Genomic DNA, 26,147 nt, shown 5'->3' with positions numbered 1-26,147 from the left:
GAAGAGACTCAGAGACCCGTTTCATTCTTCCAACTCAGGTCCATCTGCAGTGCTGGCTGTGGTGGCCTTGGAGTGGCAGAAGACCATCCCTCTCAGCAGGTCTGCACCCAGGAGCCGTCATCTTCCTCCAGCCTGAGTGTGCCTCTGCCCTCTGTCTGTATCATTAACAGAGGCTGTGTGTCACGGACTCTGTGACTGTTGAGCCAGCAATTGACTCTGACTGTTCCTTCCAAGGCTATAGCCTGACCCAGTGAAAGAGTGTTAAGGCACTGACCTGAGACACCTTGAGTTCTAAGGCCGATATTGAATAGGGCTACATAACAAGACTTCAGGCATGCCTGAGAATAAGAGTGGAACCCATGCTAAAACTAGGAAGGGGACTGGTGTAAAGGCTGAAGCAGAGAGGGAGGCTACTGGAATAGACAAGGCCAAGGCAGGGTTTGAGACAGATGCAGTAGCAGAGCGGAAGGGAGTGTCTGAGGCTAAGGTTGTAACTGAGATGAAGGCAAGAGCCCTGTCAGAGCCTACGGCTCTGGTCAAAGGCGTGGCTAAGGCCATGCCTAGATCCTGGGCCAGGTCAGGGGAGGAGATGAATACAGACTTTGGTCCGAGGGCTGAGGTTGAGGCCGCTGTGGTATCTGGTTTTTCTTGTGTGGCTGAGGAGAGTGCTGCATCTGAGGCCAGACACAAAGATGAGACTGATACTGATGCCTGGTTCTGGGCTGGGGAAGAGGCCAGTATCGGTTCCTGGTTCTGGAACAGGGAAGAGGCTGGTGGTGATCAGACGAACGCTAAGGACGAAGGTGAAACTGATATTGGTGCCTCAATCAATACTGGGGAGTTGGGAATAGAGGCTGCTACTGGGGCCAGCTGGAAGCCTAGGCCAGGGGCGGAGGAGGAGGAGGAGGACGAAGAGGAGGAGGAGGAGGACGAAGAGGAGGAGTGGGAGGACTACGAAGAGGAGGAGGAGGAGGAGAGGAAAGTCATTATTTGGAAGTGGTTCTGGGATGGAGATAAAATTAGTTTTGACCCTAATCCTAGACCCTTGTACAGGACAGTTAGGCCCCGGGTGACGTGTGAAATTGATGAAAGAAATAGGCCCAAGGACTGGTCTGAGGTAACTATCTGGCCCAATGGCCCTGCTGAAATTCCGGCATCGTTGGCATCTGGATACCAGGTCCCGTCGAGGACAAGGCCTCTTTCATGTACTGCCCAGTCCTCAGGTGAGAAAAACACGGGTTCCCTGCCTGCGGGAGAAGCCGGTCTTCATGAGGGCACTTCCATATGCCTACAGTCTATAGACGCGTACCCATTTGATTCTGAGACTTGCACTCAGGCCATAGAGAAGATCAGAGGGCAGATCAGGATCAGGGAGCTGAATGGGATTAGGCCATTTCCTTGCCCTTGCAAAATGGAATGCCGCCTGAATTCTGAGGACTTTGAAAAACTTGTTAGCTTACTTAAGTCAAATGCTGATCCTGTCATTCATAAAATAGCTCAAATTGCAATGGGTGTCATCAAGGTTCATCCCCTTGCCCAAGAGCTCATTAATGAGATGGGTGTGCTGACTGTTATTGAAAGCTTGCTCCATTTTCGATTGCCAAACGTGACAAGAAAGACTGAAATTACTCTGAATCCCATTTCTGTGGAGGAAAGACAACGCAGGAATATAATACATGTTGTGCATATGTGTAAGGAAACCGTGTCTTTTCCCTTGAACTCACCTGGTCAGCGATCTGGATTAAAGGAATTAGGGCAGCTGAGTGCTGACCGTGACCATCACTTCATTGTTGCCGCTTACCTTCCAGAGCTTTCCCGTATGCTATCCCTGGGAAATCATAAAACCAGAAATCTGGTTTTGAAAGTACTTTTGAATATGTCTGAAAATCCCATTGCAGCAAGAGACATGATGAACATTGAGGTATTGTCAGCATTAAAACTCATCTTTCACCAGAAAGAGGCAAAAGCCAATCTTGTTACTGCCGTGGCCATATTTGTTAACATAAAGGAGCATATCAGAAGGGGATCGATTGTAGTTGTTAATCCCGTGAGTTATAATGAACTCAAGGCCGTGTTCCGTGAAGCTAAAACGATTATTGAAAAATTGTAAAATGAGCCAGAAATAAAAGAGAAAACTTGGAACAATCTCCAAACTTTAATAGGCTGTATGTTCCCAAAGAGCCTTGCATAATGCTGTGCTTATCACCATGTGCACGTTATAAATTGCATCTTTAACGTGATGTTACTTGTGACAGCCTCTGGGTTTGAGCTAGATCATATTTGGATATCAAATGAATATTACCCCTTGAGCCGAAAATACCTGTTGATCTTCATCCTGTCTAGTTTGGGAGATGTGTAGCATTTTCCGTAAGGAGATGGTGAACCGACATTGGAAGTAAGCCAGCTTGTTCATTAGTATCCACATAGATCCATTTGTGGCTTCACGTGGCAAAAAATGAAAAGCAAAGCACAACAAAAGAAAAAAAAACCCTTGAGTTTATAGTCTAGTTGCAGAAATAAGGCATATACACACAGAAATATGAGCGCCAGTACCGACAGCGTATATATGCTCGTAGCCAAACGTGCCCTCTTGATCCTTAAAGGAAGCAGGGATTGCTACAGTGTAGACTGTTTAATGTAAAAGGAATAACTATTTTCCCTATTCCACCTGCATCACACAACTCATTCTACAACACGTAAACGGACCTGAGTCTCAGTCAAAATGTCATGTTAGTTTATTTAATTTTTTATCTCGGTACCACATTTGGAGTTCTCATATTGTCAGGCTATTTGGTTTATGTCAGTGTCATCTCTTACAGAAAGAAAGGAAGGAGGTTTACAGGGGAAACGTTCTCCGAGTGCCTACTCTATGTCAGACACTGTCGGCACCACATTTTACAGGTTTTTTTTTTTTTCTGTCTCTTTCTCCCGATGATCCTGTTGGATAGGCTACTAGTGTTTCTTTTTATTCTAAGTCATTAATCTGGGTAGTCTCCAATGAGAATCTGAGGGATTTAATTTTTTCCTACATTCCCATAGCTGGCAAGTGGCATAGCTGTTTTGTATGGTAATCATGTTTGTCTGATACCGAAACCCACTCTCACCACACTGCCTTACAGTCCCCCTTCACTTTTTCCCATGGTGGTCTTCAAGGCTCAGGGACTATTTGGTTTTAATGGCTCAATTCTGCTGTGGATGATGTCCCTGCCGGGCTTGCAATTCTTAACATTTAAATTTCTCCAATCTGGCCATGTCAGTTAGGCTTTTGGCTCCACCTGGCTGGAGGTCAGGAGAAAAGTCTGGGATGAATAGATGGATTTGGCCCAACAGTCGACCCAGAACGGCAGCTGTCGCAACCCATAAGATGGTGATTTCTGGAAGTCTGTATGGTCCAGAAAGTATTCCCAGGAGTTTGGCCTGTGGCTGAGTTCTGTAAGTCTTATGGCAGGAAGTACAACCCATGGTCTGAGCTAAAGAGAAAGATTCTGTGTGTGAAAGTATCGGGTTATACACTTTAAGACTTTTACACAGTTAAATGAAATCATGCTCTCAGTACTGTTTGTAACATGCTTTTTCCCTAGCAGTATATTGTGAAAATCTTTCCATGTCAATAAATGTACTTATACAGCATATTTTTGAATCGTGTAATATTTTGGTATATAGTGTCCCGATTTTTTCTTTGCATATTTTCTTATACACATATGTACACATTTATTCTTTTGCAAAAATGGGAGAGTGGTATTCTGCAACTTTCCTTTTCCTCGTCATTATTTTCCTAATTTTTTATTGTAGAGATCTGTCACATGCTTTTTATTAAGAGCTTCATTGAGGTTTAACTGACAGACACCAAACTGCACGTATTTGGTAAGTTTAGAGATACGTATTCATGCATGTCACCATCACCACAATCAAGATAGTCACCATATCCATCTCCCCCCAACAGCTACTTCCTGCCCCTTGGTAATCCCTCCCTCCCAACCCTCCCTTTGTTTCTCCTCCCCCCGCCCCCCACCCCGCCCCCGGCCACCATTGATCTTCTTTGTATCCACATAGTTTTCATTTTCTATGATTTTATATCAATGGATTCATACAGCGTGTACTCTTTTTCTTTTTTGGGGGGAGGGGGTGTGTCTGGCTTCTTGCACTCAGCATAATTATTAGACATTCATCCATGTTGTATGTGTTAATAGTTCATTGCTTCAAATTGCCAAATAGTATTCCATTCCGTGGTTATACCACATTTTGTTTATTCTCCTGTTGAAGGACATTCGGGTTGTTTCCAGCTTTTGGAGATTATTAATAGAGGTACTGTAAACATTGGTAGACATATGCTTTTATTCCTCTTGGGTTAATGCCAAGGAGTGGAATGGCTGGCTCATATAGTAGGTACACATTTCACTTTTACATTTTCCTAAGTCGCTGTGCCATGTTACATTACCACAAGCTGTGTGTGAGGGTTCCGATTCCTCTCCATCCCTGCTAACACCTGATGTGGTCAGTCTTTTTTCATTTTAGCCATATGGTATTGCGGTTCTAATTTGCATTTCTCTAGTGAGTAATGATGTTGAACATCTTTTCATATGTATGTTTGCCATCCACATATCTCCAGTGAAGACTGTGTGCAAATCTTTTGTCCATATTTTAAAAAGTGTATGCTTTTCTTTTAATACTTTTTTCATTGTACTTTAGATGAAGGTTTACAGAACAAACTAGTTTCTCATTAGTTACTACACATATTGTTTTATGACATTGGTTAACAACCCCACGACATGTCAACATTCTCCCTTCTCTGCCTTGGGTTCCCTATTACCAGCTTTCCTGTCCCCTCCTGCCTTCTAGTCCTTGTCCCTGGACTGGTGTGCCCCTTTAGTCTCGTTTTGTTTTATGGGCCTGTCTGATCTTTGGCTGAAGGGTGAACCTCAGGAGTGACTTCATTACTGAGCTAAAAGGGTGTCCAGGGACCATACTCTCAGGGTTTTAGGTAGTTTTCATATTGATTTTTAAGAAATTTTTTAAATATATTGTGGATACAAGTCCTTTATCAGATGTATGTTTTGTAGATATTTTCTCCCAGTGTGTGGGTTGTTTTTTCAAATTCTTTTTAAAGTATCTTTCAAAGAGCAGAAGTTTTTAATTTTGGTGAAGAAAAATTTTTTTATTTTCCAGTTGTGCTTTGGTGTTGTATATAAAACATTTTTGCCAAACCCGGTTCACAAAGATTTTCTCCTATATTTACTTCTAAAAGTTTTATAGTTTTAGGTTTCATTTTAGGTCTGTGACCCATTTTGAGTTAATTTTTGTGCATGGTGTGAGGTACAAATCAAAGTTCGTTTTTGGCATAGCAATATCCAATTGTTCCACCAACATTTACTTAAAAGACTCTTCTTTCTCCACCGGGCTGCCTTTGCACCTTTGTCAAAATCAGTTGTCCATGTATGTAGGGTCTATTTCTGGACCCTTTCTTATGTTCCATATACCTACTTGTCTATCTCGATGCCAGTGCCTGACTGTCCTCATTGCTGTACCTTCATAATAATTCTTGAAACCAGACAGTGTGAGTCTTCTTTCTTCTTTTTCAAAGTTATTTTGGCTATTTCACCTCTTCATTTCCGTATGCAGTTTAGAATCAGCTTGTCAATTTCTACAAAGACACCTGCAGGGTGCTTAGTTGGGTTAGATTTGAATCAATAGATCAATTTGGGGGAGAACTGTCTTCTTAACAATATTGAGTTTCCTGATCCATGAACCAAATACATCTCCCCCATTTTTTTTAGACCTTTAATTTCTGTCAGGAAAATTTGGAGTTTTTATGCAACATGCTTTCTAACAGCTGCAAAAAAAAAAAAAGAAAAGAAAGCCTTTTATATGGCTATACCACATTTAATCGGTCCCTTGGTGATGAGTGTTTACAGGTGTTTTTTTCCTGTGAGACTTGATGCTGCAGGGAGCATCCCTGTTTCTATTTTCACACCTGTTTGAATACTTCTGTATGGTTAATTCCTTGAAGTGGAACTGCTTTATCAAAGGTCATGAATGGGAATGCCCTGTAGCCAACGACCACCAGGAGCATGCCTGTATTTGTGCAAGTTTATTACTCGTTGCAGTGAGGGAGAGGACACACTACGGGGAACTATGGGTGCCTCACTAAGAAGCTGTTATATGTAAATAATCCTAGAAATAATTATGGGATTGGGCTTGTGTTAGGTGACTTGGGGTAGGGTTTAAGGACATGGCCCTTGCTCTGGATTGCATGGGACAGTGTTTTTCTGTTTTTAGACATGATGACAGAATGATCCTATTTTTTTGTCTTGATCCATCACAGTCAGAGTGTCCTTCTCTGATGATGGTGCTCTGTGGAATTTTTTGTATTCAACAAGAGACCACCCCAAGGCCTAGCTATGAGGGCTAAGCCCCTGGATGGCAGGAATGCTTTCCTTCTCTCACGGGTGTTTACAGATTCTGATATGTACTGCCGAACCAACCTTCAAAATGCATTCCCACCATTCTTGACCCATGACCGTGAATGTCTGTTTCCTCATACGTGCCAGCACTGGGTATCAATATTTTTAATCTTTGCTACTGTGATAGGCGGAAACATCATCTCTGGTTGATTGTAATATTTTTTTTTAATTTATGTTCTGCCTTAAGTAAAAGTTTACAAATCAAGTCAGTCTCTCATAGAAAAATTTATATGCACCTTGCTATATACTCCTAGTTGCTCTCCCCGTAATGAGACAGCACAATTGTAATATTTTTAAGGGTACGTGATATTCCATATTATGGATGTGAGAACTGAATCACACCTCTATATTCCTTTAGGTTAATTCTAGGCATGTGAGGATGGACCTCATCACCTGGTGGGGAGAGGAGAAAGGAGTAGTGTATATGCATGTGTGTGTATGTCTTTGCCTATTTTTCTTACGCCCCCTTTGTGAATCAAATCCACTTTTTCTGACACCAGCTATGAGGCTAATAATCAACATAAATCAAAATCCCCACTTTTCACTTCTCTGCCACATTTGTTCTGACACCAGCTGCCCATGCAGCACTTCTCCCTTTGACCCTAACCACCCCGAGCTATGTCAGAGCTCACAAGTTAAGGACACAGTCCTCCAAACTGCCAAGTGGGTCCAAGGCTTCAGATGCCAGTCACAAGCTTGTGGGGTCCCCATGACCCCCACACTTCTGATCTGCTTGCTACAAATTTGGGGGTTCCCTCTACCCCTTCAGCATACCAGCCACAAGCTCAGCAGTCCCTAAGCCTCATAATCCCTGGCTCCCATAATGCCTGGGGTTGGATAGTCCACTAGAATGACTCACAGAACTCATGGCAAGCACTATACTTATGATCTCAGCTTTGTAATAAAGGATACAAAGCAGGATCAGCACAAAGAAGAGACACATAGGGCAAGGCCTGGGAACGTTTCCAACATAGAGTTTCCATGTTCCAAAGAGGGCATGTCACTGAGAGCAGATGTTTTTCACCAACCAGGAAGCTGGTGGAAATTTAGTGTCCAGAGCTCCTATTGGTGGTCTCCTTACGTAATGCAAACACCAGCCCCTCTCCCCTGAGGTCAGTTGATATCAGGAGGTGATCATGAGGTGAGTTTCTCGAATCATGTCATCCTGAGGTGATTATCACGAGGTGGAGTTCCTCTGACCTATCTGTTTCCCAGCCCTGAATCTCCTCTCTGGTATAACCTTCCAGGTCTTGAGTCCTTACTGAGGACTCTTTAACCATTAGGGAAATTTCAAGGTTTTAGGTGTTCTCTCTCAGGAACCTCAGGCAAGGACTAGATTCTTTGAACAAGGTTAAATTCTAAGCCCTCACCCCCTTATTGCTGCCCTTCCCATGTGCTCTCCAACTTAAGGCCCGTGGAAGTATTACCAAACTGACAACCAGAAAAGTTGTACCACTTTATATTTTGTGAACTAAATTTAAAGAAAGAAGAGGAGGAGTTAACTGTGCTGACAGGGTATTACAGAGTTCAGGATGTGAACTGTTAGGGACCAACACTCGAGCAACAACCACAGTCAGTAGACTAGCAAATGGTAGGTACAACATGAGACCAAAGAATAGGGGGTTATTAGTGAGACAAGTGCAAGCTCTGCAGTGAGCTGAGCTGCTTCCCAGATACAGTTTTATGAAGTGCATATAAAAGTATTTCCAGTTCTTCAGATTAAAGAGATTGATCGTCATTCCGGACAATAGACTCCAGAGCAGCATCATAATCATGAGCTGATAAAAGTCTTCAGTCAAGCAACATGCAAATTTTGCTTTGGGAGATCTTGGGGCCCCCTTAGCTTATCTCTAGAGACCTACTCTCAGCTGGATGCTCTTCCGTCCTCTGTCAATAGGTCTTCTGAAAGTGTTCTGCCCACCTCTCTCCTAGAGGTTCCATGCCCTTCTTAATAGTCACTGCCAAGCTTTCCCTGAAAGAGAGGACAACTACAGAAACGTGCAAAATGAGACAGCCACTTGTGTATGTTGAGCACCTCGTTTAGCAAACTAAACTCAGCGGCTCTTGGATTTGAGCACCCAAAATAACCAAATCAAAATCATACCGTCCAGTTGGTGCGGACTCATAGCGGCTCTACGTACAACAGAACCAAGCACTACCCGATCCTGCACCATTCTCACAATCATTGTTACACTAGAGCCCATTCATTGTTGCAGCCACTGTGTCATTCTGTCTCATTGAGTGTCTTCCTCTTTTTTGCTGACCCTCTCCCTTACCAAGCACGATGCCCTTCTCCAGGGACTGGTCCCTCCTAATAACACGTCCAAAGTGCAGGAGACAGTCTCTCCATCCTCCCTTCTGAGGAGCATTCTGGCTGTTCATCTTCCAAGGCAATTTGGTTTGTTCTTCTGGCCGCCCAGGGTATATTCAATGTTCTTTGCCAAAACCATATTTCAAAGGCATCCATTCTTATTATGAATAGGAGGCATTAATCTTTTATCAGAACCATCTGTATTCTACCAAAGGTGACACTGTGACATGAGATTCATTGTACTCCTTAACAAGCATAAAAATGTAAGTGCAAGAGGAATCCCAGCGGTCATGGTCCCCAAACCTTCTGTTGGCCCAGGACAGGAACCATTCCCGAAGACAACTCATCAGACATGAAAGGGACTGGACGGTGGGTAGGAGAGAGATGCTGATGAAGAGTGAGCTAATTATATCAGGTGGACGCTTGAGACTGTGTTGGCATCTCCTATCTGGAGGGGGGATGGGAGGATAGAGAGAGTTGGAAGCTGGCAAAATTGTCACGAAAGGAGAGACTGGAAGAGCTGACTCATTAGGGGGAGAGCAAGTGGGAGTATGGAGAAAGGTGTATATAAACTTATATGTGACATTTTGACTTGATTTGTAAACGTTCACTTGAAGCTCAATAAAAGTTAATAAAAAAAAATGTAAGTGCACGTGAACACTATACAATGTCCCCATAGGGGGCCATACCCTTAAGCTGTAATCAATCAAAGCATTAGGAACTACCTTTAAAACCAGTTTCTCAGTCAAACAAAGACACCAGGCTCATTACTTTATAGCCACAGCTTATATACTTGATATTTCTGCTCTCTAGATCAGTGTTGCCCAACCTTGACCACATCAGGGCATACATAGAAAATGATAAGTCTTGTACCGGGGTAAACAGACAGGTCTGCTCCCCGTTGAAGGCACTGCCCCAGCCCCTCTAGCCGCCCCAGTCCCCACGGCAACCACTCTGAGCACCTCGGGAAGCAGCAATCTGGCACACCTGTAACCCATTCCCAGCATACCAGTGGGAGGCTCTGCTCCAGGTCAGTGGTTTCCAATCTGTGTTCCTTCGAGTCCTAGGACTCCTTGGAAATGCCTTATAGGGCACTGAAGAGGTTCAGGAGGAGGCTCAGTGGGTTGGATCTGTGTGCTCCATCCACCTTCAATGAAAGCAGCTTAGTTTTGGGGTTTTGTGGAAGGGTCTATTTGGAAAAAGTTTTCTCCCGTTAAAAGTTGTGTGACCACTTCTGTCTTTCAGAGGAACTTTATGTCTAATGACTACACTGCCTTTGTGCATATTGCTACCACTGACAATATCAGTGTCTACTGACTTTTTCCAGTTGAAGGAGATCCAAAAGATTCTTACTCAAAAGATTCAGTCTTCCCATAGTTCATTGAAGTCCTTGGATGGAACTCTCCAATATATAGCCTGAGAATTGACATAAATTCCACTTTTGAAGAAGTAGGTCACCCACAGGGCAGGCCAAAGTGAACAGTCGTTTTGAATACAAGCCCCAACTTTATTATTTGCTGTGATTTTAGTGCCAGGATTCTCGACTCTCTTGCTTTTATTTTCTTTCTTCCAAAGCCAGAACTCTGCACACACACACACACACACACACACACACACCTTTGTGCAAGTGTTTCTATAGGTAAAATTTGCAGGAGTAGAATTTCTAGGTCTCCAGTTGGTGAACACGGAAAAAAGTGATTCTCAGCCCGGGTTGCATTAAGATCGCCTGGAAAGCTTTGAGAAAATACTCCTACTCAGACCCCTGCTCCCAGACATGCTGATTTAATTGATCTGGAGAGGCACTTGGGCCTGGAAATATTTTGAAAACCTCCCTAGGTAATTCTCATGTGAGGTGTAATTTGAGAACCACTGTTGTAGAGAATCAGTCAATCTCATCTACTATTGGAGGTAGGAGAATCATTTCCTATAACCCCTTTGAATGGTTATTTGCCAATATCTGTTAAAATATATAAATGTCCATATGTTTGAATGAGAAATGAATTATTTTCTATTTATACGACAGAAAAATCCATACAAGTGAGCAAAGGCATATGTGTAAGTATGTTCACTGCAATATTGTTTGTAATAACAAAAAAGAAATATCCCAAATGCACATGAATATATTAGTTAAATAACATAATATTTCCATCACTTGGGATATTATAAGTTTAAAATAATCAGATCTATATGTACTAAAGCATCATCTCCTTTTTGAAAAATAATGGTTTAAATGCAAAGAGAAAAATAGGAATGACTTAGAAAAAAGGCTAACTGATTGTAACTAGTGGAGGGAATGAAGTTTTTAAAATTATTTTTACTTATTTCAAATTTTTCTTAGGTGAATTGATAAAACTTGTGTAATAAAAATATAAATATAAGAAAGAAGACCTGATCAGGAAGGGTGTTCTACAAACAGATGTGCATATAGTCACAAAGAAAATATTAGTTAGGGGGCACTTCTTTAGGAATGAAAATTATTATTGGTGCAAGATGCATAGTCCAATTTCATGCACCAATATTAGTCTAGAAATCACAAAACATCGCCAATGGAGAGGTGTCAATGTAGGTGAGCCAAAGTTTACAGCAGTCCTCCAAGTGAACCAGGTATGTATGTAGGCAAGGAAGAATCTTCCCTCATCAAGGCGATTTGGTTGTTGTCAGTTGCCCCCAGTCGATTACGACTCGCGGTGACCCCATACATTGCAGAGTAGAACTGCTCCATACGGTGTTCAAGGCTGTGACCTTTCAGAAGCAGATCACCGGGACTGTCTTCCTAGGCACCTCTGGGTGCGTTCAAACAGCCAACCATTCAGCTAGCAGTTAAACACTTCTTGTTAATAATAAGAGCTGATGGTGCACCTTGCACTCAACAGAGCTTCTTTCTTTCTGTCAATAAATTAGAGTAAACAACAAAATGTATTTTTATTTTTTTGGTTTTCTTAACTATTTTGTCCACAATTAAAATAATCCCTTGACTTCAATAGAGATTCTTTTCTTCCTTCCTTTCTTTTTTCCTCCCTCTTTACCTCCCTCCCTTCCTTCCTCGTTGTTGTTAGGTGCTGTCAAGTTGGTTCCGACTCATAGTGACTCTATGTACAACACTACCCAGTCCTGCGCCTTCCTCATTATTGTTGCTGTGCTTGGGCTCATGTTTTCAGCCACAGTTTCAATCCATCTCCTTGATGATCTTCTCTTTTGCTGACCCTCTACTCTACCAATCATGATGTCCTTCTCCAGGGAAAGGTCCCTAGTGATAACGTGCCCAAAGTACACGAGAAGAAGTCTTGCCATCGTCCCTTCCAAGGAGCATTCTGGCAGTACTTCTTCCAGGACAGATTTATTCCTTCTTCTGGCAGTCCAGGGTATATTCAAAATTCTTCGTCAACACCAACATTCAAAGGCATCAATTCTTCAGTTTTCCTTATACATTGTCCAGCTTTTGCATGATTATGAGGAGATCAAAAATACCATGGCTTAGGTGAGGCGCTCCTTAGTCCTCAAACTGATATCTTTGCTTGTTTTTTTTTAACAGTTTAAAGAGGTCTTTGCAGAAGATTTGTCCAATCTTTGATTTCTTGACTGCTGCTTCCATGGGCGTTGATTGCAGATCTAAATAAAATGAAATCCTTGACAACTTCAATATTTTCTCTGTTTATCATGATGCTGCTTACTGGTCCAGTTCTGAGGATTTTTATTTTCTTTATGTTGAAGTGTAATCCATACTGAAGGCTGTGGTCTTTGATCTTCATCAGTAAGTGCTTCAAGTCCTCTTCGCTTTCAGCAAGCAAGATTGTGTCTTCTCCATAACGCAGGTTGTTGATGAGTCTTCCTCCAATTCTCATGCCCTATTCTTCTTCATATAGTCCAACTTCTCAGATTATTTGCTCAGCATACAGGTTGAATAAATATGGTGAAAAGAATACAACCGTGACACACACCCTTTCTCATTTTAAACTATGCAGCATCCTCTTGTTCTGTTTGAATGACTGCCTTTTGATCCACATATAGGTTCTGTACGACCACAATTAAGTGTTCTTCAATTCCCATTCTTCGCAATGTTATCCATACTTTGTTATGATCCACACAATGGAATGCCTTTGCATAGTCAATAAAGCACAGGCAAACATATTTCTGGTGTTCTCTGCTTTCATCCAAGGTCCATCTGACTATCAGCAGTGATATCCCTCATTCCTTGTCTTCTTCTGAAACTGGCTTGAAATTCTAGCAGTTCCTTATCGATGTATGGCTGCAACCATTTTTTAATTATCATCAGCAAAATTTTAATTGCATGTGCTATTAATGCTTTTTATTATAGTCATTTCCACATTCTGTTGAATCACCTTTCTATGGAATGGCACAAACAAGGGTCTCTTCCAGTCTCTTGGCCAGGTAACTGTGTTCCAAATTTCTTGGCATAGATGAATGCATACTTCCCTTTTTGCATCTGTCTGTTGAAGCATCTCTATTAGTATTCTGTCAATTTCTGGAGACTTGTTTTCCACCAATGCCATCAGTGCATCTTAGACTTCTTCCTTCAGTACCATAGGTTCTTGATCATATGCTACCTCCTGAAACGGTTGAATGCCAATCAATTCTTTTTGATATAGTGTCTCTGTGCATCCCTTCCACCTTCTATTGTGCTTCCTGCGTCCTTCCATTTTTTACCCATAGAATCCCTCGGTATTGCAATTCAAGGCTTGAATTTTTTCTTTAGTTCTTTCAGCTTGAGAATGCTGAGAATGTTTTCTCCTTTTGGTTTTCTAACTCCAGGTCTTTGCACTTTTCAGTATAACACTTTACTTTGTCTTCTCGAGCCGGCCTTCAAAATCTTCTGTTCATCTCATTTATTTCATTATATCTTCCGTTCGCTTTAGCTATTCTATGTTCAAGAGCAAGTTTCAGTGTCTCTTCTGACATCCATTTTGGTCTTTTCTTTCTTTCCTGTCTTTTTAATGACCTTTCACTTTTTTCGTATCTGATGTCCTTGATTTCATTCCACAACTCTCTGGTCTTCAGTCATTAGTGTTCAATACGTCAAATCTATTCTCGATATGGTCTCTAAATTCTGGTGACATATACTGAAGGTCAGGAACCCTGGTGGCATAGTGGATAAGAGCTATGGCAGCTAAACAAAAGGTCAGCAGTTCAAATCCGCCAGTCGTTCCTTGGATACCCTATGGGGCAGTTCTACTCTGTCCTTTAGGGTCGTCCCTATGGGTTGGAATCGACTCGACGGCAACGGCATACTCAAGGTCATACTTTGGTTCTCGTGGACTTGTTTTCATTTTCTTCAGCTTCGACTTGAACTTGCATATGAGCAACTGATAGTCTGTTCTGTAGTCGGCCTTGTTCTAACTGATGATACTGAGCTTCTCCAGGATCTCTTTCCACAGATGTAATTGATTTGATTCCTGTATATTCATCCGGCGAGGTCAGTGTATGTAGTCATCCTTTACTTAGTGAAAAAAGGTATTTCCAATGAATAAGTCGTTGGTCTTTCAAAATTCTACCACGTGTCATTTCATCACCAAGGCCATACTTTCCGACTGCTGATCCTTCTTCTTTGTTTCCAGCTTTCTCTTTCCAATCACTCTTAATTATCGTTGCACCTTGACTGCATGTTTGATCAATTTCAGACTGCAGAAGTTGGTAAAAATCCTCAATTTCTTCATCTTTGGCATTACTGGTTGATGTGTAAATTTGAATATTAGTCATATTAAGTGGCCTTCCTTGTAGGCATATGGATATTATCCTGTACTTCAAGATAGATCTTGATATATTGTTTTCATTCTTCAATTTATCATTTCCAGTATGGTAGACCATATGATTGTTTGATTAAAAATAGCTAATACTTGTCCATTTCAGCTAGCTAATGTCTAGGATATCCATCTTCAAGCCTTCCATTTCATTTTTGACAACTTCCAATTTTCCTCAATTCGTACTTTCTACATTTCACGTACTAACTACTAATGGGTATTTGGTGCTGTTTCTTCTCAGCTTGAGTTGTGCCACATCTGCAAACGAAGGTCCCAAAAGCTTTAGTCCATCCATGGCGTTTAGGTCAACTCTCCTTTGAGAAGGCAGCTCTTCCCCAGTCATCTTTTGAATGCCTTCAAACCGGGCTCATCTTTCAGCACTATGTCAGAAATGTTTTGATTCTATTCATAAGATTTTCACTGTCCAGTTTTTTCAGAAGTAGATTGCCAGGCCCTTCTTCCTAGTCTGTCTTAGTCTGGAAGCTCAGCTAAAGCCTGTCCACCATGGGTAACCCTGCTGGTAGTTCAAATACCGGTGGCATAGCTTCCAGCATCACAGCAATATGCAAGCCATCACAGTATGATAAACTGTCAGAAAAGTGGTGGTTAAAATCTATAGTAGGTTTTATTTTATTAGTAGTTTTTTCAGCCATTTTTCAATATGTTTTATGAACATAGGCATGTTTAGCTTTTCTACCTCTTGTTGATTTAAATTTTTTCAAAAATATTTTGTCATGCAGATTTTAAATTCTTTTGGCACAAATTGCAAATTATATTATTTCACAAGACTTTTAATCTTAGCTGTAATCTGTGGTTTCACCTCCTTTGTGTTCTCTGTGTTGTATGTTTTGGTTTTCTTGCTCCTTTCAGTCCATCCGGCTTGGTAGAGGTTAGTGTTTTATATTTGTTCAAAGAATCAGTTCTTGGTTTCATTGGCTTATTCATTTTGGTATTTCAATAAATTTACTTTCTGCTTTACCTTTATTTTCTAATGGCATTCCTTTTTTATTTTCTTGCATTGAATGACTAGTTTATTTTCTCTCTTTCATGTTTAGTAGGAAAAGCATTTAAGGCTATGACTTTCTCATGGGTTATGATAGGAAATCTGGTTGTTTTTATTAATCTCTAAATAATTTGTAATTTAAGTACAGGTTTCCTCTTTTATACAAAGGACTTTATTTTTCCTTAAAATCTGTGTGTCTGTAGTTGTATCGGTGATTTTTGTATTATAGTTACAGAGCATAGCCTGTTTAATTTTTTTTTTTTAACATTTCAGGGAAATCTTTTTATATTTTCTTTGTGGCCAGGAAACTGATCTTTTTAAAAATGTTGTATGGATGCACAAGAAAACTACGTGGTCTCTCTTTCTGTGAAACAAAGTTCTAATTATAGGTCTTAAATCGACTTTGCTATTTGTTCTATTCAAGTCCTTTGATTCATCTGTTCAATTGTGTAAATGTTTCGGAGGTCTGTGAACTTGAAAAAAAAATCACACCATCACAATGCAGTAATAATTTATGATATTTCAATGTGCAAATGAGAAAATAAAACTGCTTTCTACTGAAAAACAAAAATGAACAAAGAAACAACAACAGGCAAAACATGGAATGTTATCGCATGCGATTTATGTTTACCTCTCCAAGTTCAAGGAAGCCCAAATTCCAAGTCTTAATTCTTTGACTCCATCTCTTAGTTTCCACGGCAACAAAGCTGAGACTGCTTGAAAGACTAGGTCTAGGCATATATAAGCAGTTCTCTGGGTTTATACATAAAATGCAAAGAGCAGTTAAGTGACCTGGCTCGAGCCTTAGAGCAAATTCCTGGAGGATCCCAGAATTAAACCAGTCCCTCGGGGCTGCTGACCTCAGGCATTCTTCAATGAGATCTCAAACCAGATGTGACAGGGTGAAAGTAGTAAGGATATTCTTGCAACCAAAGACCACAAGAAGTCCAGTGCTTCCTGCCTGTCCTTTTTGGGGGATGCTGGACAGCTTGTTAAGGGCGGGAGGAATTCACTGAGTGCCCAGTCCTGGGGAAGGCTCTAGAGATCCACTGTTGCATAGTAGACTATCTTTGAGGTTAGTACCAATGGGCTTCGACATAATACACACGTGGTTAAGGCTCTGCCTCTCCTGTTAGCTGTGTGATCCTGGGCAAGTTTTTAAATATCTCTGTGCCTTGGTTGTTGGGTTGAAAATGGAGTATTTCATACAGTTTCTACAGAATGATCTTCCCTAGAATTAGAGAACTAAGTAAGGATGAAAAAAGGCTGATGATTCTGTATTCTATATGCCCTATGCCTTTATTTAACAAATATTTAATGGATTGTCTATTTTGTGCCAGGCCCTGCAAGCCCACACACCGAGGCTTCATCTCAGAACTTTCTCCTAGGTTCCAAAGACATATATTCAACTGCCCACCGGAAATGTATATCTAGCCCTAAGCAGTATAACTCTGTCCTAAAGAGCTTCTGGAAATGTAACAACGGGAAGAAAAGTAAACTCACATTGTGTATAAGAGTCAGTGCCACTTCTGTGTGGTAGAGTTGTCTAATGCAGATGGGACAGGGGAAAAGTTGTCACCCCATTTCCATAGAGTCAGTGTGTCTTTAGTTACCCCTTCAGGGCCCCTCTTGGAGAGTTAACGTCAGGAGTGCCCGTGAATTGGGTGTCTGGGTTGTCCTTGTGGTTCCCAGAGAAGCACACAACATGATGATGGGTCTTCCAGAAAGGACGATGAGGGGGAACAAAGTGCTAGTGGAACCCCTCAATGGCTCTTAACACTTCTGCTTGGAAGGGGCACACTCCAGATGTGCGGGGAGAACACGTAGAGAGGCAGCAAATGTTTGTTTCCTTCCCATTCCATTCTTTTCCTTCTTTAACAGAGATTTTATTTTAACCTTAAGATCATCCCTGTGCCTTAGCATTTTGGAAATGTTCCAAGATGGAGAACAAACCACCCATGCACATTAGGTAACAGGTTCGGGGCCATGTCTGAGGTTGAGCGTGGCATGAAAGGAGTTTTCTGATGGAGTTTTGGTGGGTAAAAGTGCTCACTCTTCCCCATTGAATGATTGTGCCTTCCTGTGGCATCTTTGGGCCCAGTGGGTTCACATCAGGTGTGCACATGACCTGGGAGTCCTGACCTTCTTGGAGCTCCTGAAAAGATGACGAGGTACTTCTTTCCTGTGGGTCTACAGGGAGGGACACTGGAGCTAGTCGTCAGGAGTTCTGCCTGAATCCTAGTGCCTGAGGACCCACCGCTGACAGGACTTGGGTGAGTCATTTCCTCTCTCCTCTCCTCAGCTGCTGAGGTGACAGGAGCATGTCCTTGTTCCTATGGAAACCTGAGGTAAGGTTACTGAGGCAGTGATGCAGTCATGGGCAGGATTTGGTGGGGAGAAGGGGGGCCCATGATTCAGGGTCTGCGATTCTCCTGATTCCCCAACCCAGTGAGTTGAACTAGGTGAACATGATTGGGGAGCAGCTGATCCTTCATGATGTCCAGGCTGTGCTATGACCCCAGCTAAGGGAGGATAAAAGTCACTGAGACCACAATCCCGATTCCCTTGTCTGGGTCTGAAGTAGCTGGAAATTCTGCAAAATGAAATCCTTGACACTAGACAGTAACTCAAATTTGTACATAGAAAAAAGATCTCCAGTAAAGGTAATTGCAGGGGCAATTTTTAGGTATAAGGGAAAGTTTTAATGTATTTTTACTTGGTAATTCTAATTGATACATCCTGCAAACTGTACAATGGCAAATGCATACAAATATGTATACATTTATGTTATTGGACACGTGATGCATAAACACGTAATTGATTCAATGTCAGTGAATTGTACATATAGAAATTATTGAGTTGACATTTGTATATTTTCACCACAAGAAAAAAAGCAAAGAAAGCATTGCTAAATGTAACTTATATATTATTAAATATAAAATATGTAATTGGTGATAGAAATGACATAAAGGGGGAAGAATGGTACAGGAATATGGTTTCGTATATTACTCAAGTTGGTATCGATTTAAATCAGGTTGTTACCTGTTATAAATTTATGATGTTAAATGCAACCCTCATAGTAAACATAAAGTACCTAAAAAATAATATACATAGAAGGAAATAAAGGAATGCAAATGGTTCAATACAAAAAAAAAAATCAACTCAACAAAAATAAAGGCACCTGAATTACTCAGGAAATTGCAAGGGTTCTCTCTCTCAGGAACCAAGGATAAAGGCCAAATTACTTTAGGTAGATAATTCTTTTGGTTTTCTAACTCCAGGTCTTTGCACGTTCCATTACAGTACCTTACTTGGAAATCTGCTGTTTAGTTCTTTTACTTCATCATTTCTTCCGTTCACTTTAGCTACTCTACGTTCAAGAGCAAGTTTCAGAGATTCTGCCGGCATCCATTTTGATCTTTTCTTTCTTTCCTACCTTTTTAATGACCTTTCTTTCTTCACGTATGATGTCCTTGATGTCATGCCACAACTCATCTGGTCATCAGTGTTCAATGTGTCAAAACTATTTCTTGAGATGGTCTCTAAATTTGGGTAGAGTATACTCAAGGTCATACTTAGGCTTTCATGGACTTGTTCTAATTTTCTCTACCTTCAACTTGAACAGGCATATGAGCAATTGATGCTCTGTTCTGCAGTCAGCCCCTGCCCTTGTTCTCACTGAGGATATTGAGCTTTTCCATCATCTTTTTCCACAGATGTATTCGATTTGATTCCTGTGTATTCCATCTGGTGAAGTCCACGTGCAGAGTCAACGTTCTTGTTGCTGTAAAAAAGCTTTTGCAATGAAGAAATCATTGGTCTTGCAAAATTCTATCATGCGATCTCTGGCTTCGTTTCTGTCACAAAGGCTATATTTTCCAACTATTGATTCTTCTTTGTTTCCCACTTTCCAATTCCAATCACCAGTAATTATCAATGCATCCGGATTGCATGTTTGATCAATTTCAGGCTGCAGAAGTTGGTAAAAAAAAAAATCATCAGTTTCCTCATCTTTGGCATTAACGGTTGATGTGTGAATTTGTTTGATAGTTGTATTACCTGGTGGTCCTTGTAGTCATATGTGTATTATCCTATCACTGACAGCATTATACTTCAGGATTGATCTTGGAATGTTCATTTTGAGGATGAATGCTACACCATCTCTCTTCAATTTGTCATTCCCAGCATAGTAGACCATCCAATTCAAAAGGGCCAACACCCTTCTATTTCAGCTCCCTAATGCCGAGGATATTGATGCTTATGTGTTCCATCTCATTTTTTGATGATTTCCAATTTTCTAAGATTCATATTTTGTGCGTTCCATACTCCAATTATTAATGGATGTTTGTAGCTCTTTCTTCTCATTTTGAGTCTTGCCACCTCAGCAAATGAAGGCCCCGAAAGCTTGACTCCATCCACATCATTAATGTCGACTCTACTTTGAGGAGACAGCTCTTCCCTGGTCGTATTTTGAGTGTTCTCTAACCTGGGGGCTCATCTTCGGGCACTATACTAGACAATGTTCCACTGCAATTCATAAGGTTTTTACTGGCTAACTTTTTTCAAAAAAGCAGACCCCCACGCCCTTCATCCTAGTCTGTGTTAGTGTGGAAGCTCAGCTGAAACCTGTCCTCCATGGGTGACTCTGCTGGTTTTTGAAATACTGGTGGCTAAGCTTCCAGCATCACACAGCAACATCCAAACCACCACAGTATGACAAACTGACAGATGTGTGGGGAGAACATGTAGGGACAGCAAATGTTTATTTCCTTCCCATTTCATTAACAGAGATGGTATTTTAACCTCAGATCATCACTGTGTCTTACATGTTAGGAATGTTACGGGATTGAGAACAAACCACTCGTGCACATTAGGTAACAGATTTGGGACCATGTCTGAGGTTGAGAGTGGCATGGAATGAATTTTCTGATGGAGTTGTGGTGGGAAAATTGCTCATTCTTCCCATTGAATGATTGTGCCTTCCTATGGCCTCTTTGGGCCCAGTGGGTTCACATCAGGCATGCACATGACCTGGGAGTCTTGACCTTCTTGGAGCTCCTGAAAGAGGAGGAGGCACTCGGTGACTGTGGGTCTACAGGGAGAGACACTGGAATGAGTCATCAGGAGTTCTGCCCGAGTCCTAGTGCCTGAGGACTCACCGCTGACAGGACTTGGGTGAGTCATTTCCTCTCTCCTCTCCTCAGCTGCCCAAGAGGATTTCCCCAGGGAGCCAGGCCAGTGGGGGTTTGGTACCAGGACTGAGAGGGTACCCACGATGTCCCAGGCAGTGTGCCATCTGCTTTACTTGAATTTTCCCCTTTTTATCAAGCACATTTGCTCAAGTGGCATCATGGGTTCAACTTTGGCATCCTCTGAGACAGAATAGCACTGGGAATCTAATCTGGATGGTGGTGGTATTGGTGGGAGCCCAGAAAACTCCTCTGAAAAATTATACTCTGATTGCAACCTCAAGTATGAACAGAGAAGAGCTCAGGGCAGGAGAGTCTCCCATGTCCCAGGGGAAGCAGCATGTGCAAAGGCCCTGGGGTGGGAAGTAAATTGGCACGTTTGGGATGAGGGAGGGCAGTGTAGCAGAGCAAGTGCATGAGGAGACCGTGCCCCAGATGACAGGAGTGAGGAAGGCAAGGGCCAGAGGACACAGGGCCCTGTAGGACATGGTCAGGACTTACGTTTTACGTGCTCAGCTCTTGGAAGGCCCTGGAGAGTTGGTAAACAGTGTGATCCCACTTGCTTTTGCCAGCCTAAAAAGTGTTGGTCTCTGAGGGCCAAAATGCCACACTTCCTTGGGAACAAAGTGGAACAGCCATGAGGAGCAGCCTTGTAGATGGGGCCTCTTCTGCTGAGGTGACAGGAGCATGTCCTTGTTCCTATGGAAACCTGAGGTGATGGGGTCATGTGATAGGACTTGGTGGGGAGAAGGGGGGCCCGTGATTCAGGGTCCAGGACTCTACTGATGGCCCATCGCAGTGAGTTGTTGAACTAAGTGAACGTGATTGGGGAGCAGCTGATCCTTCATGAGGTCCAGGCCGTGCTATGGACCCAGCTAAGGGAGGATAAAAGTCACTGAAACCATAGCCCCAATTCCCTTGTCTGGGTCTGAAGTAGCTGGAAATTCTGCTCTTTGACTCATGATTAAGTAGATATTTGTTGTTTAATTTCCATGTTCTGGGAGATTTTCCTCTTATCTTTCTATTACTGATTTGTAGTTTAATAGTATTTTTGTCAGAGAAGACACTCTGATCTCAATTCTTTAAATTCATTAGGGATTGTTTTATGACCCAGGATGTAGTCTGTCTTGCTGAATGTTACAAGTGCATTTGAAAAGAACATGCATTCTGTTGCTGTTGCATGGAGCGTTCTATAGATGTCAGTTAGTTAGATCCAGTTGGTTCATGATGACGTTTAGTTATGCTACTTCCTTGCTGATGTTTTGTTGTTGTTGTTGTGATCCATAGGGTTTTCTTTTATTTTGGTGAAAATATACACACCAAAACATTCACCGATTCAGCAATTTCTACAGGTACAACTCAGTGACACTGATTGCATTCTTCATGGGGTGTAACCATTATCACTATCCTTTTCCAAATTACTCCTCTACCAGTGACATAAACTCAGTGCCCCCTAAGCAAAGCACTCCCCTTTCCCCCTCCCTCTCACCCCTGGTAATCACTAATAATCTTTAGTTTCTATGTATTTGCTTATTGCATATAAGTGAGATCATACAGTATTTGTCCTTTTGCCACTGCCTTATTGAGCTCTGCGTGACGTTTTCAAGGCTCATGTTGTGGCATGCATCAGGGCTTCACTTCTCTTTATGGCTGAGTAACAATCCATTGTATGCATGTTCCAGATTCTCTTTATCCATTCATCTGTTGATGGGCATTTCAGCTGTTTACCCGTTTTGGCTAGTGTAAAAAGTAATGCAATGAACATTGGTGTATAGGTGTCAGTTTGCGCTCCTACTTTCACTTCTTCTGGGTATGTACCTAGGAGCGGGATGGCTGGTTCATATGTTAGTTCTATGTTCAACTTTTTGAGGAACCACCAAACTGTTTTCCACAGTGGCTGTACCATTTTACATTCCCACAAGCAATGGATGGGGGTTCCAGTTTCTCCAAAACCTAGCCTGAGCCTGTTGTTTTCCATTTTTTGCTTTACTTTTTTTTTTAAGCATTGCCATTCTAATGAGGCTGCGGTGGTATCTCATTGTAGCTTCGATTTGCATGTCCCTTTTTTTTTAATGGCTAATAACATTGCACATCTTCTTATGTGCTTGTTGGCCATTTGGATAGACCTCTTTTTGAAATGTCTGTTCAAGTCCTCTGTACATTTTTTGATTGGGTTGTTTGTCTTTTTGTTGTTATGTATTTTGGATGTTAGACCTTTATCAGATTTGTGGTTCCTGAAAATTTTCTCCCAATCTATAGGTTGTGTCTTCACTTTGTAACTAAGTTCTTTGATGAACAAAGATATTTACTTTTTATGAGGTCCCATTTATCTATTTTGTCTTTTGCTGCTTGTGCTTTGTTGTCATGTCTGATAATGCATTGTTAAAACCTAGGACCTGCAGCCTTGCCCCTACATTTTCTTCTAACACTTTCATGGATTTCGTTTTCACATTTAGGTCATTGATCCATTTTGAGTTGGTTTTTGTGTATGGTGTGAGGCACGGATCCTGATTTTCTGCATGTGGAAATCCAGTTTTCCCAGTACCATTTATTGAAGAGACACTTTTTTGCCCGTTGAATGGACTTAGCACCATTGTTGAAAATCAGTTGACCATACATGTATGGCTTTATCTCTGGACTTTCAATTCTATTTCATTGGCCTACATATCAGTTATTACACTAGTATCAGGTGGTTTTAATTACTGTGACTTTATAGTATGCTTTGAAATCACAAAGTGTGAGTCTTTCTACTGTAATCTGCTTCTTCAAGATTGCTTTAGCTATTTGGGGTCACTTGACCTTCCATATAAATTTGAGGATTGACTTCTTTATTTCTGCAAAGAAGCCTGTTGATATTCTAGTGGAGATTGCATTAAATATATCAATTACTTCTGGTAGTGCTAATATCTTAACTATATTAAGCCTTCCAATTCATGAACATAGAATGTCTTTGCATTTACTTACGTCTTCTTTAATTTCTTCGATTAATATTTTTTAGATTTTTGTATACACGTTTCACCTTCCTGGTTAAATTTGTTCCTAGGTACTTTATTCTTTTAGTTGCTATTATCAATGGAAATGTTTTCTTAATTTCCTTTTCTCTTTGCTCATGGCTGATGTGCAGAAACCCAGTTGATTTTTGTGTATTGACATTGTACCCTGCCACCTTGGTGCATTCATTTATTGATTCTAATAGCTTTCTTGAGGGATTTTTAGGGTTTTCTATATATGGGATCATGCTGCCTGCACAAAAGGATAGTTTTACTACCTCTTTCCCCATCTGGATACATTTCAATTTTTTTTTCTTCTAGCCTAATTGCTCTGGCTAGGACTTACACAATTAAAACTTTAGGTGAGATCATTCAAAAGTGGTTGCAGCAGTGCATGCACAGGGAGTTGTCAGAAGTTCAAGCGAGATTCAGAAGAGTGTGAAACAAGGGATAGCATTCCTGATATCGTATTGATCTTGGCTAAAGGCAGAGAATACCAGAAAGATGTTTACAAGTGTTTTAATAATTATGCAAAGGCATTCAAGTGTGTGGACATGACAAATTATGGACAAGATTGGGAAGAATGTGAATTCCAGAACATTTCATTGTGCTCATAAGAAACCTGTACATGGACCAAGAGGCAGTTGCTTGAACAGAACAAGTGGATTCTGCATGGTTTAAAGTCAGGAAAGGTGTGCATCAGGGTTGTATCCTCTCATCATACTTATTCAGTCTGTATGAGAAGCAAATGATCTGAGAAGCTGAACTGTAGGAAGAAGAACACAGCCTCAGGATTGGAGGAAGATTCGTTAACACCCAGGGATATGCAGATGATGCAATATTGCTTGTTGAAAGTCAAGAGGACTTGTGTACTTATTGATGAAGATTGAAGACCACAGCCTTCCGTATGGATTACACCTCAACATAAAGAAAACAAAAATACTCATAAGTGGACCAATAAGCAGCATCACGATAAATTGAGAAAAGACTGGAGTTGTCAAAGGTTTAATTTTACTTGGGTCTACAATCAATGCCCATGGGAACAGAGGTTAGGAAATCAAATAACGTGTTGCATTTGACAAATTTGCTGCAAAAGACCTCTTTAAAGAACTGAAAAGCAAAGATGTCACTTAGAGGACTAAGGTATCCCTGATCCAAGCCATGGCATTTTCAATCACCTCATATGCATGTGAAACTGGACAATGAATAAGGAACACCAAAAAAGAATTGATGCCTTTGAATTGTGGTGTTGGTGAAGAATATTGAATACACCATGGACTGCCAGAAGAATGAACGAATCTGTCTTGGAAGAAGTACAGCCAGAGTGCTCCTTAGAAGCAAGGATGATGAAACTTGGTCTCATGTACTTTGGACAAGTTATCAGGAGGGACCAGTCCCTGGAGAAGGATGTCCTGCTTGGTAAAGTAGAGGGTCAGCAAATAAGAGGAAGACCCTCAATGAGATGGGCTGCCACAGTGACTGCAAGAATGGGCTCAAGCATAACAACTATTGTGAGGATGGCACAGCACTGGGCAGTGTTCTGTTCTGTTGTATATAGGGTATATAGGGTTGCTGACTCAAGGGCACCTAACAACAAGAATAAAGCCATTGTACAGGCCTGAAGGGCTGCGCTTTACCAGCTCCCTCCCTATCCAGGGCACCAGGGCTGCCCCTCCCCTGGAGCCCTCCTACCCCATTGCTCCTGGGCCTCAGGAGAGGGTCCACAGTGGACCCCCATCCAGAGCTGACCCTGAAGGGCCAGCCTCATATAAATGATTGTCCATCCCCCCTACCCTGAGGGCGTGTTGCACACTAGGGAGGAGGACCATGACTGAAAGAAGAACATGCATGCCTCTCACAAGTGAGTCGTCTCCAGATGTCTTTTGTTGTTGCTGGTCTGTGAGCAGGATAGCTTTTACCACCTTTTCCTAGTAGACAGCAGGGGTCACTCAGCTATGCTGCTGCAAGGCAGATCCAGGGGCAGGGGGAAAGAGGGGAGGGTGGAAATGGATCCTTTGTCTGTGGCTTGAACAAGGGTCAGTGGGGCGGGGCTGAGCGGCGGTGCAGGGCGGCAGGGTCTACACCAGTTCCACTCAACGCCCTTCAGCTTGGTGGGGTGGGGCCAGGGGGGTGGCACAGACTGCGGTTGGGGTCCACACCTGTCCTGCATGAGGGCACAGTGCTTGGGAGAAGGCTGCCAACGGGCAGTACGAGGCAGGATCCTGCGGTTCGGAGGTCTCTGCCAGTTCCGCTCGGGTGCACAGAGCTTGGGGAAACTGGGCCGGGGAGCTTCCTGGGGCAGGGATCGTGGGTCTGGGGCCGTGTGCCGGTGCTTTTCGGGGGTGTGGCACTTGACTGGGCAGGGCCGGGAAGTGGCACGGTGTAGGGTCCGGAGGTCCGGAGGTTCGCCCCGGTTCTGCTGGGGGTGGGTGGTGTT

At 42.0% G+C, this 26,147-nt stretch overlaps 1 protein-coding gene across 12 annotated transcripts in view; it reads left to right on the top strand.

Moving 5' to 3' along the window:
* The window catches only part of LOC126069623 (protein BHLHb9-like), a 283,683-nt gene that overhangs the window by 217,150 nt on the left and 40,386 nt on the right, over nt 1–26,147 (top strand). For 8 of the 12 annotated variants that reach the window (XM_049873210.1, XM_049873217.1, XM_049873209.1 and 5 more), the window contains one exon: nt 39–3,623. The exons of 2 other annotated variants lie outside the window; for them this stretch is intronic. In XM_049873210.1, coding sequence (XP_049729167.1) covers nt 335–2,110 — 1,776 coding nt within the window. In that variant the 5' untranslated portion in view covers nt 39–334 and the 3' untranslated portion in view covers nt 2,111–3,623. Of the gene's footprint in view, nt 1–38; nt 3,624–26,147 lie in introns of those variants that run through there. 2 more of the 12 variants (XM_049873219.1, XM_049873215.1) reach the window with 2 other exon arrangements.

The sequence above is a fragment of the Elephas maximus genome, chromosome X (assembly GCF_024166365.1).
Source record: "Elephas maximus indicus isolate mEleMax1 chromosome X, mEleMax1 primary haplotype, whole genome shotgun sequence".
In the NCBI taxonomy this organism is placed as follows: Eukaryota; Metazoa; Chordata; class Mammalia; order Proboscidea; family Elephantidae; genus Elephas; species Elephas maximus.
Note: the sequence above shows the minus strand (reverse complement) of the source record. Positions and strands in the feature narration are given on the sequence as shown.